The sequence below is a fragment of the Erythrolamprus reginae genome, chromosome 1 (genome assembly GCF_031021105.1).
Source record: "Erythrolamprus reginae isolate rEryReg1 chromosome 1, rEryReg1.hap1, whole genome shotgun sequence".
NCBI lineage: Eukaryota > Metazoa > Chordata > Lepidosauria > Squamata > Dipsadidae > Erythrolamprus > Erythrolamprus reginae.
In genome coordinates this window covers 26,161,283-26,174,465 of record NC_091950.1, presented here as the reverse complement: position 1 = coordinate 26,174,465, position 13,183 = coordinate 26,161,283, and the positions used below count along the sequence as shown (strand labels likewise).

The 13,183-nt window shown below is 46.5% G+C and overlaps 1 protein-coding gene across 1 annotated transcript; it reads right to left on the bottom strand.

The window, feature by feature from the left end:
• Nucleotides 1–10,805: 10,805 nt before the first annotated feature.
• Nucleotides 10,806–12,891, bottom strand: JUND (JunD proto-oncogene, AP-1 transcription factor subunit). Its single transcript, XM_070747661.1, has one exon. The coding sequence runs from the start codon at nucleotides 12,663–12,665 to the stop codon at nucleotides 11,664–11,666; it is 1,002 nt and encodes a 333-aa protein (XP_070603762.1). The 5' UTR covers nucleotides 12,666–12,891; the 3' UTR covers nucleotides 10,806–11,663.
• Nucleotides 12,892–13,183: the final 292 nt, after the last annotated feature.

Sequence of the window (13,183 nt, the reverse complement as noted above, 5' to 3'; positions counted from 1 at the left end):
TTTGGCCAGTTGTAAATTACTGTTTGATTGCAATATCTAGAGCAGTGATGGCGAACCTATGGCACGGGTGCCACAGGTGGCACGCGGAGCCATATCTGCTGGCACACGAGCCGTTGCCCTAGCTCAGCTCTAGCACACATGTGTACATCAGTCAGCTGATTTTCGACTCGCATGGAGGCCCTGAGAGGCCAGTTTCGGCTTCCAGAGGGCCTCCAGAGGATGGGGGTGGGTGTTCTTGCTCTCCCCAGGCTCCAGGGAAGCCACTGGAGGGTGAAAAAGAGGCCGACTGGGCACACCGGAAGTTGGGGAATGGTCTGTTTCTGGCCTACAGAAGGCCTCTGCAGGGGCAGAGAAGGCAATTTTTGCCCTCTCCGGGCACTGAATGAATGAATGATTTATTTTTATTTTTATTTTATTATTTATTTTATTTATTTTATTTATTTTATTTATTTTATTTATTTTATTTATTTTATTCATTTTATTCATTTTATTCATTTTATTTATTTTATTTATTTTATTCATTTTATTCATTTTATTTATTTTATTTATTTTATTTATTTTATTTGTTTGTTTATTTATTTATTTTTATGCTGCCCTTCTCCTCAGACTCAGGGTGGCTTACAACATGTTAGCAATAGCACTTTTTTAACAGAGCTAGGCTATTGCCCCCACAATCCAGGTCCTCATTTTACCCACCTTGGAAGGATGGAAGGCTGAGTCAACTTTGAGCCGGTGATGAGATTTGAATCGCTGACTTACAGATCTACAGCCAGCTTCAGTGGCCTGCAGTACAGCACTCTACCCGCTGCGCCACCCCGGCTCTTATGGGTGGGGGCCCTCATGCAGGCGTGATAGTGTGTATGCACGTGCTTTTGGCACCCGAGGGAAAAAGGGTTCACCATCACCGATCTAGAGAGTGGTTCCCAAAGTGAGTGGTACCATCCCCTGAGGGGGTGCTAAGAGCCAAGTTGGGGGGGGGGCAGAGGAGTCCTGGAGGTGGAACTCTTGCAGAGCACAATTCTGACTGGGGTTCTGTTGGCTGCCAGTCAGCAGGCAAGCGGAGGGGCCACGGGGAAAGCAAGAAAGCATATCGGGATAGCGGGGAAGGGAGGTAGCAGCCTACTCCCTTTCCTACAGCCCTGCCATGCTTGGTGGCCTCTGACATCCCCTGATAATAAGCCCAATCGGGCTTTTGAATGTATGGCAATAAGGCCAAGTCTTCGGAGAGGGGTGGCATACACGTCTAATAAATAATTATTATTATTATTATTATTATTATTATTATTATTATTATTATTATTATTTCAGGTTACAATTCAAAGTGTTGGTAATGACCTTTAAAGCCCTACATGGCATTGGGCCAGAGTACCTCCGGGACCGCCTTCTACCACATGAATCCCAGCGGCCGATAAGGTCCCACAGAGTTGGTCTTCTCCGAGTCCCGTCGACCAAACAATGTCGTTTGGTGGGCTCCAGCAGAACAGCCTTCTCTGTGGTGGCCCCGGCCCTCTGGAATCAACTCCCCCCAGATATTAGAACGGCCCCCACCCTCCTTGTCTTTCGCAAATTACTCAAGACACACCTTTGTCGCCAGGCATGGGGGAGTTAGGATATTCCTTCCCCGAGGCCATTACAAGTTATGTATGGTATGTTTGTGTGTATGTTTGGTTTTTATAATAAGGGTTTTTAGTTGTTTTATTAAATTGGATTGTTACATGTTGTTTTTTCTCATTGTTGTTAGCCGCCCCGAGTCTGCGGAGAGGGGCGGCATACAAATCCAATAAATAAATAAATAATAAAATAAGGCAGGGTCTTTTTTTCAAGGAAACACGATGGCACACATCAAAAGGGATACAAAACCCGCGTGGGTTAAGAGACGATCTGCCGAATAATTAGTGTGGAAACCAAGCTCTTTGACAGGTATGGTTACAAGAGCTGGACGTATTTACTTTCCCCAAAAGGCTGAACAGGAGATATAGTGGTCTATAAATATCTACTAGAACAGTGATGGCGAACCTTTTTTGATTCATGTGCCAAAAGGGCTGGGTAGGTGTGCTAGCATGCGTGCACATGCCCACAACTCTTCCCTCCTCCCCATGCATCCACAACCCCTGAACTGCCCCCACACATGCGCACAGGCCTTTGTGAAGCCTGGTAGGAGAAAAAAAATGCCCCAATGGGCAAACCAGAAATTGGGGAAAATGCACTTCCCGGGCTTCAGGAAGCTTCCCTGAACCCCCCGGAGTGCAAAAAACAGCACAGCGGCAAGCAGGCCTTTCTGAAGCCTGGTAGGTGGAAAAAAATGCCAAAACGAGCAAACCGGAAGTTCAGGAAAATGTACTTCCTGTTTGCCCATTATGTTGTATTTTGCACTCTGGGGCTTCAGGAAGCTTCCCTGAACCCTCCAGTGTGCAAAAAAACAGGACAACGGCAAACCGGAAGTGCGTTTTTCTGAACTTCCAGTTTGTCCGTTGGGTGATTATTATTATTTTTGTCTCTGGGGCCTTTAGGGAAGTTTCCCTGAAGCATTTGGATTAGATTAGATTTAGATTAAATTTATTGGGTTTATATGCCGCCCCTCTCCGTAGATTCGGGGAGGCTCACAACAATAGTAAACAAAACATAGTAACAAATCTCATATTTCGCAATCTAAATTACAGTTTTAAGTTAAAAAATCCAAAAGAACCCCAATATATATAAAAAACAAGCACACAATCGAATCATACACAAAAACTACATGGGCAAGGGGGAGATGTTTCAATTTCCCCATGCCTGACAGCAGAGGTGGGTTTTAAGGAGTTTCCAAAAGGCAAGGAGGGTGGGGGCAATCCTAATCTCTGGGGGGAGCTGGTTCCAGAGGGTCGGAGCCACCACAGAGAAGGCTCTTCCCCTGGGTCCCGCCAGACGACATTGTTTAGTCGACGGGACCCGGAGAAGGCCAACTCTGTGGGACCTAACCGGTCGCTGGGATTCGTGCGGCAGAAGGCGGTCCTGGAGATTTGGAGGATAAAACGGCGTTTCCCAAGGCCAAAAAGCAGATGGCCAGCAAGCACATGCGCGCTGGAGCTGAAACATGGCAAAGTCTTGCGTGCCCTCCGATATGGCTCCATTGTGCCACCTGTGGCATGCGTGTCATAGGTTCACCATCACGGTGAAGTGCAAGAGGGGGAAGGGAGATCTCTATTGAAACTGAAGGCACAAAAAGGGCCAGTTAATTTGGAATTAAAAGGAACATGTAGAAGAATTTCTTGAGAATAAGAGGTAACGACTGTCTATACATGAAGTATTTGAACAGGAGTTGGGTGAATCAGTGCAAGTGTTAAGTTGGTAACACAGTTGTGAAATGTATCTGGCTTCCCCACTGAGTTTGTTTGTCAGGTCACAAAAAAACCCTACGACCCCGTCATGAGTCGGTCACCAAGCGTCTGAATTTTGATCAAGTGACCATGAGGATGCTGCAATGGTCGTTAAGAGTGAAAAATGCTCACAACTCACTTTTTCCTGTGCTGCTGTAACTTTGAATGGTCACCAGGGTGGATAAAAATCGATTAAAAATATACAGGTATAGGATTTTAAAAATTTAAATCAGATTTTTAAAATTTTTATCAAATTTATTTTAATAAAATGCTTTTGGAGAGAAAAAAATCTATCTAAAGATAGTTTTCTGTTTAAGATATATTCATAATTTAGCTTATTCAGCATGAAACAAAGCTTAGTTATGTAACACAGGGGTGTATAGTCTGCAATATTGGGACTCTCAGTGAATCAACAGCACGTCAGAGTCAGGGGTGGATTCTACTTACCTTCCCTACTGGTTGGCATCACATCGGAAGTGTGTTTTGTGTTACATAGAAACATAGAAGACTGACGGCAGAAAAAGACCTCATGGTCCATCTAGTCTGCCCTTATACTATTTCCTGTATTTTATCTTAGGATGGATCTATGTTTATCCCAGGCATGTTTAAATTCAGTTACTGTGGATTTATCTACCACGTCTGCTGGAAGTTTGTTCCAAGGATCTACTACTCTTTCAGTAAAATAATATTTTCTCATGTTGCTTTTGACCTTTCCCCCAACTAACTTCAGATTGTGTCCCCTTGTTCTTGTGTTCACTTTCCTATTAAAAACACTTCCCTCCTGAACCTTATTTAACACTTTAACATATTTAAATGTTTCGATCATGTCCCCCCTTTTCCTCCTGTCCTCCAGACTATACAGATTGAGTTAAGTCTTTCCTGATACGTTTTATGCTTAAGACCTTCCACCATTCTTGTAGCCCGTCTTTGGACCCGTTCAATTTTGTCAATATCTTTTTGTAGGTGAGGTCTCCAGAACTGAACACAGTATTCCAAATGTGGTCTCGCCAGCGCTCTATATAAGGGGATCACAATCTCCCTCTTCCTGCTTGTTATACCTCTAGCTATGCAGCCAAGCATCCTACTTGCTTTTCCTACCGCCCGACCACACTGCTCACCCATTTTGAGACTGTCAGAAATCACTACCCCTAAATCCTTCTCTTCTGAAGTTTTATGCTAACACAGAACTGCCAATGCAATACTCAGATTGAGGATTCCTTTTCCCCAAGTGCATTATTTTACATTTGGAAACATTAAACTGCAGTTTCCATTGCTTTGACCATTTATCTAGTAAAGCTAAATCATTTACCATATTACAGACCCCTCCAGGAATATCAACCCTATTGCACACTTTAGAGTCATCGGCAAATAGGCAAATAGTTACAAGGTGGAAATGACCCTCTGCGCATGCACAGAGGGTTCTTTGCCAGCTGCTTTCAAGGAGCGACAATCAGAGGTTTGGGGGTGTGGCCAATTGGCCATCGCTACCAGTTCGGTGAGTGGGGGCAAATTTTCACCACCGGTACAGGCGAACCGGTCCGAACCCTGCAGCAACCCACTACTGGTCAGAGGAAAAGCTGCTGTGGGACAGAGAGGACAGTTTGTTCTTTAAAAATTATGATTTAAATAAGAGTTGATTTAAATCAAGCCTTTTTACTAGTGATTTAAATGGGGGGTCTCCAACCTTGGCAACTTTAAGACTTGTGGACTTCCACCTCCCACAAGGGGTGGGTTGCAAGCTTTGCTGGTTGAGGAATTTTGGGAGTTGAAGTCCACAAGTCTTAAAGTTGCCAAGGTTGGAGACCCCTGATTTAAAGGAGCCTTGGTGGCGCAGTGGTTGGAGTGCAGTACAGTGTTCCCTCGATTTTCGCGGGTTCGAACTTCGCAAAAAGTCTATACCACGGTTTTTCAAAAATATTAATTCAAAAATACTTTTTGGTTTTTTCCCCTATACAACGGTTTTTCCTGCCCGATGACGTCATATGTCATCACCAAACTTTTGTCCACCTTTAATAAATATTTTTTTTAATAAACTTTAATAAAGAAACATGGTGAGTAATAATCTAAATGGTTGCTAAGGGAATGGGAAATTGCAATTTAGGGGTTTAAAGTGTTAAGGGAAGGCTTGTGATACTTTTCATAGCCAAAAATAGTGTATTTACTTCCGCATCTCTACTTCGCGGAAATTCAACTTTTGCGGGGGGTCTCGGAACGCATCCCCCGCGAAAATCGAGGGAACACTGTACTGAAAGTTGATCCTGCTGACTGCTGGCTGTAGTTCACCAGTTTAAATCTCACCAGGCTCAAGGTTGATTCAGCCTTCCTAAGGTGGGTAAAATGAGGACCCAGATTGTTGGGGTCGATAGGCTGACTCTATAAAGCACTGCGGAGCAGAATAAGTCTGTTGCTATTGATAAATCGTGATTTAAATTGTGATTTAAGTTGACTTGATTTAAATCAAATCCACCGATTCTGCCTAAATGAAGTTGGTCTATGTAAGGTCCTTTCAGCATTCAATATGTGCGACACTGTCCATCATCCTATGCTGACGGAAGAATCGGTACAGGTAGTCCTTGACATATGACTACAACTGAGACCAGAATTTCCATCACTGAACAAGTCACTTGTTCAGTGAGTCCTGTCTGATTTCAGTTCCTTGTTAAGTGAAACTGCCTTCCTGCATTAATTTTTGCTTTTTGGGAGCCAGTTGGGAAGGTCAGAAATGATAACCACATCATTGCAATTGTTGCACCAGCCCCAAATTTTGATCATATGACCATGGAGAAGTGTGAGAACTGGTTGTATTTTTTTTTTCTTTAGTGCGTTGGCCAGACTATTTACGGGACCACCTCCTTCCTCATACCTCGCTGCGGCCAGTAAGGGCCCACAGAGTTGGCCTTCTCCAGGTCCTGTCCTCCAAACAATCCCGGCTGGCGGGACCTCGGGGAAGAGCCTTCTCTGTGGTGGCTCTGACCCTTTGGAACCAACTGCCTCCAGATATCCACATTATCTCCAACGTACCAGTCTTCCAGAAAACCGATAAGACCTGGCTTTTCCGGCAGGCCTGGAATTAGGCTGATTGTAAGTATGTATGTTTTTTATATTATTGTCATTATTGATTTTTATTACCGGTATTAGATTTTAATTGTTTTTATTGTTGTTGTATTTAGTAAATAGAAACATAGAAGACTGACGGCAGAAAAAGACCTCATGATCCATCTAGTCTGCCCTTATACTATTTTTTGTATTTTATCTTAGGATGGATCTATGTTTATCCCAGGCATGTTTAAATTCAGTTACTGTGGATTTACCAACGTCTGCTGGAAGTTTGTTCCAAGGATCTACTACTCTTTCAGTAAAATAATATTTTCTCATGTTGCTTTTGATCTTTCCCCCAACTAACCTCAGATTGTGTCCCCTTGTTCTTGTGTTCACTTTCCTATTAAAAACACTTCCCTCCTGAACCTTATTTAACCATTTAACATATTTAAATGTTTCGATCATGTCCCTTTTCCTTCTGTCCTCCAGACTATACAGATTGAGTTCATGAAGTCTTTCCTGATACGTTTTATATTTAAGACCTTCCACCATTCTTGTAGCCTGTCTTTGGACCCATTCAGTTTTGTCAATATCTTTTTGTAGGTGAGGTCTGATTATTATTCCGATTGTTAGCCGCTCAGAGTCCTTTTGCAGTGAGCGGCATATAAATACAATAAATAAATAAAATAGATAATTCTGATCACTTAATTAATGGCTTCAAGTCAAGGATTACCTGTCAAAGTATCAATTCTAAAGAACAGCATACAAGTTTAAAACTACAGAGGATGATTATGCAGTTCTTTTTTTTTTTTAAACAAAATTATCCAGTTTTCTTTATTTCTTCCACATAGTAAACCCAACAATTGGTCAAGCCAAATAACAACCTCGCTTAAATGTTATTGATGCATAGGTCAGTGGGTTGTATTAATACAGCTACTCAATACCCCATCTTTAAAACCAAGGAAGAGCCTTCTCTGTGGCGGCCCCGACCCTCTGGAACCAACTCCCTCCAGAGATTAGAATTGCCCCCACTCTCCTTGCCTTTCGTAAGCTTCTTAAAACCCACCTTTGCTGTGAGGCATGGGGGAATTGAGATATTCTTTCCCCCTAGGCCTTTACAATTTATGCATGGTATGTTTGTATGTATGTTTGGTTTTAGAATAAGGGTTTTTTAGTTGTTTTAGTATTGGGTTGTTATATGCTGTTTTTTATCACTGTTGTTAGCCGCCCCGAGTCTAAGGAGAGGGGCGGCATACAAATCCAATAAATAAAAAAATAAAATAAAGCACAATGCAGGGCTCCCAACCGTTCTGGCAAAAGACAGGCCTCAATTTCTTATTCTGAGTTTTCCCATCACTATTTTAAGCCTCTGCATCTGGACTTCAAATCCCAGAATCCCCCATCCATAACTGGGAATCCTGGGACTTGAAATTTAGACAATCTTCAAGTTGCCATGGTTTAAGAAATAAGACTGAAACAGGATTGAAGCAGTTTTCCAAATACATGTGTTTTTTGGCATGTGGCTTAAAGCAGTGTTTCCCAACCTTGGCAACTTGAAGATATCTGGACTTCACCTCCCAGAATTCCCCAGCCAGCATTTGCTGGCTGGGGAATTCTGGGAGTTGAAGTCCAAATATCTTCAAGTTGCCAAGGTTGGGAAACACTGGCTTATAGGACAAGGCTGACTGGAACTAGAAACTTTTTTTAAAAAAATGCTAGTTTGAGCCAAATTACTGGGGAAGCTTCCATAGACAGTTCTCATCCATTTTTTAAATTGCAGCTCCTCGTGTGGAATGGGAATAAGACTCAGGAAAGGCATCTGAAAAGTTGAACGCAGAAATTCCCAGTGCCAAGAGATTTGACAGCCAGCGACAGATGGGAGTTCTTTAGCTGAGCAGAAGTTATGAGGACGGTTATCATCCAAGTTTATGAAATTATATCTCGTAAATAAAGAATGGGCATGTTTTTCCTCTGATCTCCCATACTACAACTGGAGACCACTCAATGAAACAGACTAGCAAATTTAAAGCAACTGAGATGTAGTCCTCAACTTACAACCTTTCATTTAGCCACCCTTCAAAATTGCAACAGCCCTGAGAAGTGACTTATGGCTAGCTCTCACACTTACAACCATCACAGTACCTCCAGCCACGTGATCAAAATTCTGTTGCTTGGCCAACGGCATGTATTTATGACGGTTACAGCATCCAAAGGGTCATTTGACCACTGTTGGCATTTGGATTACCAGTCAATGGGGAAAACCAGATTTCTTTTAACAATGGCAGCGATTCCCTTCACGGTGAAAATAAGTTGTAAAATTGGGCCCAACTCACTTAGCTGCCTTACTTAGAAATTGAAATTATCCCAATTATGATAAGTCGAGGACTAACTATATTCATGATGGTGAACCTATGGCACGGGTGCCACAGGTGTCACCCAGAGCCATATCTGCTGGTGCACAAGCTGTTGCCCTAGCTCAGGTCCCACATGCATGTGTGTGCCAGCCAGCTGATTTTTGGCTCTCAGAGGCTCTGGGAAGGCATTTTTGGCATCCATAGAGCTTCCAGGGTGATGGGGAGGGTGTTTTCCCCTCCCTTGGCTTCAGGGAAGCCTTTGGAGCCTGGGGAGGGTAAAACACGAGCCTACTGGGCCCACCAGAAGTTGGGAAACAAGCTGTTTCTGGTCTGCAAAGGGCCTGGGAGGGGAGAGCTGTTTTCGTCCTCCCCAGGCATTGGATTATGGGTTGGGCACAGGCGCATGGACGATAGCATGGACACACGCTCTTTCAGCACCCAAGGAACAAAAGGTTCATCATCACTGACCTATATGCTACCAAAACTATGGTGTCAGCTGCTAAACGTAGATAATAAATGCCTAGAGCAGCAGCTCCCAACCTTTTGGGCACCAGGGACTAGTTCTTTGGAGATACATTTTTTCATGGACCGGTGGGAGCATGGTTTTGTATGCTGCCTGCATCCCATGGATGGGGTTTCACTTGCTTACGCAGCCCTGTTTCCGGCATGCTGTAGCCCAGTGCTATTCCATGGTTGGGGAGTCCTGGTCTTGAGGACAGGAATATTAATAGCCACCAGCAATGAGGTCTAGCTTTTTCCAAGAGATAGTCTATCTCTCAGCCCCAAGTGCATGTGAACAATGGGAAAAGGTTGTGTTGAACCTTCTTTACTCGTGATCTTCCTAAATGTATCACATGCAGGAGAAATACTGCCTAGATTGGCTTAGGTGCAATCTCAGATTCTCTTCAAATGTTTTAACTTTCAGAACAAGGTAAAATATTTAGAAGTTTTTCATAACTATTCATTAATTTGCCTTTTCATCAGTAGCCATTTCTCTGAAAAGCTGATGCCAAAAGACAGGTAGTTGTAAATTTTAACTATTCCTAATGCAGAACTGATGGAATCACTCATTCTCTTCTAATGGATACATAGAGCTAAGAACTTGGAACACAAATCCTTATTGTAAGTTACTTTCTGTCATATTTTACCACATAGAACTGAAATACAGCAACATCTGGAGAGCTACTAGTTTTTAAACAGATTTTTTAAAAAATCAAACAAAATAGTACCCCTCCAATTTCATTTTGAAAGGCCATCTACAGGAGCAGGTAACATACAAGTTGGGAACTGTGGCTCTCCAATATTGCTGAATTAAAGCACTCAACTTCCCCAATTAGCCCTGCTAGTGGGTTTCTGGGAACTTTTATTCATCACCATGAGCGCAGATGCTGCTGCTTTCACTTAAGATAGTACATCAGGCTAAAAACCTCTGGGAAATATAACTTTCCCTTTGACCTTTTTTTCAGCAGCTAACTTCCCACATTTCCCCCAAACATTAAAGTAAGTTAAAAGGTACTGTGAATTAACTTAGAAACAAATACTGTAATTTGGAATGATGGGCGCAGGGGTTAGAGTGCAGTACTGCAGGCTACTTCAGCTGACTGCTAGCTGCCTTTTGGCGGTTCAAATCTCACCGGCCTTCCATCCTTCCGAGGTGGGTAAAATGAGGACTCAGATTGTTGGGGGCAATATGCTGATCCTATAAACCGCTTAGAGAGGGCTGTAAAAGCACTATGAAGTTGTATATAAGTCCAAGTGCTATTGTAAGTGACTAATCCCTGTGAGTAACCAATGCAAAGTAGCCATGAATGACAACCCCCCTCCCCCCCAGCAAACCCTGTAATCTCTGGATCAATTGGGAGTATTAATGCCAAAATTCCTAGTCTACCAGAATTTCAATACAGGAAACCTGCCCCCCCCCAAACAAAACTCTGTTCCTCAGACACCCACCAGAGGGCACTCCCAACACACATTTTTTGGGGGGATCAGCTGCCCCAAAAGGAGTCAGAGCCCAAAATGAACCCCACCCATCCCCAAAAAACAGGCAAGACATGGGTTTTTTTTCATCTCCTGCACAGGATTTTACTGCACTGTGGAATGTGATGATATATCGAGGGAGGGAGAGAAAAAAAAAGAGAGAGAAGGGACATAAGAATCCCTCTTTTCAAAACAAGAAAGGATCAGGAGCCAATATTAACATAAATATGGTAAGGGAGGGGGAGAAAAAGGAAATGCTGCCATGGGAAGAGGAAAGACTAGGAAGCCTGTCTGGGCCAAAGTTCAGTCCAAAAGTCTATGGCAAATCCCAGGGGATTGAGATCTGTGGCTTAGCTGGGGGAGGAACCACTCTAAGGCTCCTTTTCCAACCACTCCCCCTTTTGAGATCCTGTCACTTTAAAAAAAAAAAAGGAAGGGTATCCAGAGTTCAAAGGCACAAGACTAGCGAGGCCCCGCCCCCTTTTCAGACCCCCCCCCGGATTATTTCCGTTCCCTTCGCAGCAACAGGAAGTCCCATAAAAAATAACGATTCTTCCGCCGCGTACAATTATTCCGTTGCACCCAGCTTGGGGAGCGCCGGGAAAAGGCTTCCCCCCAACCCCAGCATCCTCGTTTCTTCCGTTCCCTCAACTTCGTATCAAGTTCCTTGTCCAACGTGAGAGGTGGGTGGGGGGAAGAGAGGTATAGCCCGCCGAGGGGGCACCGAAGCGGCAATTCGCAGGTTGCATGAAGCGGGAAAGGCGCCGGGGTTTTCCTCACGCGGCTCCTCGGTTCGCTACGGCCGCCCCAGGACGGGGGTGGTCGTGGGGGTTGCCTCCACTTGGCCAGGTCGTCGAGGCGCTTGGACGGAGGACCTCGGGGGTCCCCGAGTGGCGAGCGCGCTCCTTTTCCCTTGCCGTGGGGCGGCTGGACCCCTTCAGTAGGCCGGGACCTGGTGGGGCTGCTGCTGCTGCGGCAGGAGCTGGCAGCCGCTGTTGACGTGGCTGAGCACTTTCTGCTTGAGCTGAGCCACCTGCTCGCGGAGGAGGTTGGCCGTCGAAGCCAACTCGGTGTTCTGGTTCTTGAGGCTCTTGACTTTCTCCTCCAGGCGGGAGATGCGCTCCAGCTTCCGCCGCCGGCACTTGGAGGCCGCGATGCGGTTGCGCAGCCGCTTGCGCTCCGCCTTGATGCGCTCCTGCGTGTCCATGTCGATGGGGGAGAGGGGAGGGCTGTCGCCGAAGCTCGCCACCTCCGGCACGATCTGAGGCTCGTCCTTGAGCGACGGGGGCGGCGGCTGCAGCCGAGGGTGCGCCTGGTAAGCCCCCTCGGAGGAAAAGGCGGCGGCCGCGCCGGAGAACGTGCTCAGATTGGCGTACACCGGAGGCTCGAGGGGCGGCGGCGGCGGCGGTTGCTGCTGAGCCAGGCCGATCGTCGGCGGCAATTCCCCGACCACCGGGCCCGCGCTCCCCAGCTGGTTCTGGTTGTGCAGGTCCTCCAAGGCCTTCACAAAGCCGGCCGCGAATTCCTGCTCGTCGGGGGCGCCGCCTCCTCCTCCGCTTTTGGGAAAGTGGAACTGGGTGCCGCCGCTGGTCGGCGTCGTCGTCACTAAGCCGTTCGACTGGATGATCAGGCGCTCCAGCTCCGGCGAGGCCAATTTCAGAAGGCCCAGATCCGGGGAAGTCAGAAGCGTCGGGGTTTCCCCAGGCGGCGCCGGCGGCTGTTGCTGCTGCGCCGAAGGGGCAGCGTGGCCGGAGGGCGCCTTCAGGTTAGACACCACCGGGTCGCTGCTCAGGGCCAAGGCCAAGCCGTCTTTTTTCATCATGGTGCCGTGGCCAAAAGGCTGCTGGAAGTGGCTGCTCCGAGAGGAGGGCGCTGTTGTCGTCGTCGTCGAGGCGGCCAGAGCGATCAACACATCGTCATGGTAGAAAGGTATGTCCATCCTCTTCCCCCCCGCGGGCCGCGGAGGGGAGGCAGCCCACCTAGATGGTCTCCGCTCGGGAATGTGAGACGGGCAGCAGGAGGAGAGCCCCCCCTGTTGCGCGCCCGGCGTCGGAGGAGGAGCGTCAGAGGCTTCTTCGCAGGACGGCGCTTTGTTAGACGCCACCGACAACCGAGCCTCACCACCTTCCTCCCCGCGCGCGTTCAAGACGCTCGACTTCCACGGGGAGGTCCCTTTATACCTTCCGCCGGCCCGATGAGCTCACCATACCCGCCTCCCATTGGCTGTAGATGACGTCGGGGAGAGCTGTTTTGCATGGAGGGCGGGGCCTAGGTGGACCTGCGTCCAGGCGCCGCCGCCTCCTCCTTCTTCACCCCCGCCCCCTTCTACCTCTATTTTTTTTCCTCCCTCTCTTTCGGCAGGCCCCGTCGCCATGGCGACCGGGTCCGTAAACGGCCTACAACAGCGCGCGGCCTCTTGGGCTGATGTCATTCGGGAGGCCGGCCACACGCTTGCTT

Coding starts and splice junctions, on each gene's coding strand:
- JUND (XM_070747661.1), bottom strand. CDS start 12,665: ATGGACATACCTTTCTACCATGACGATGTGTTGATCGCTCTGGCCGCC.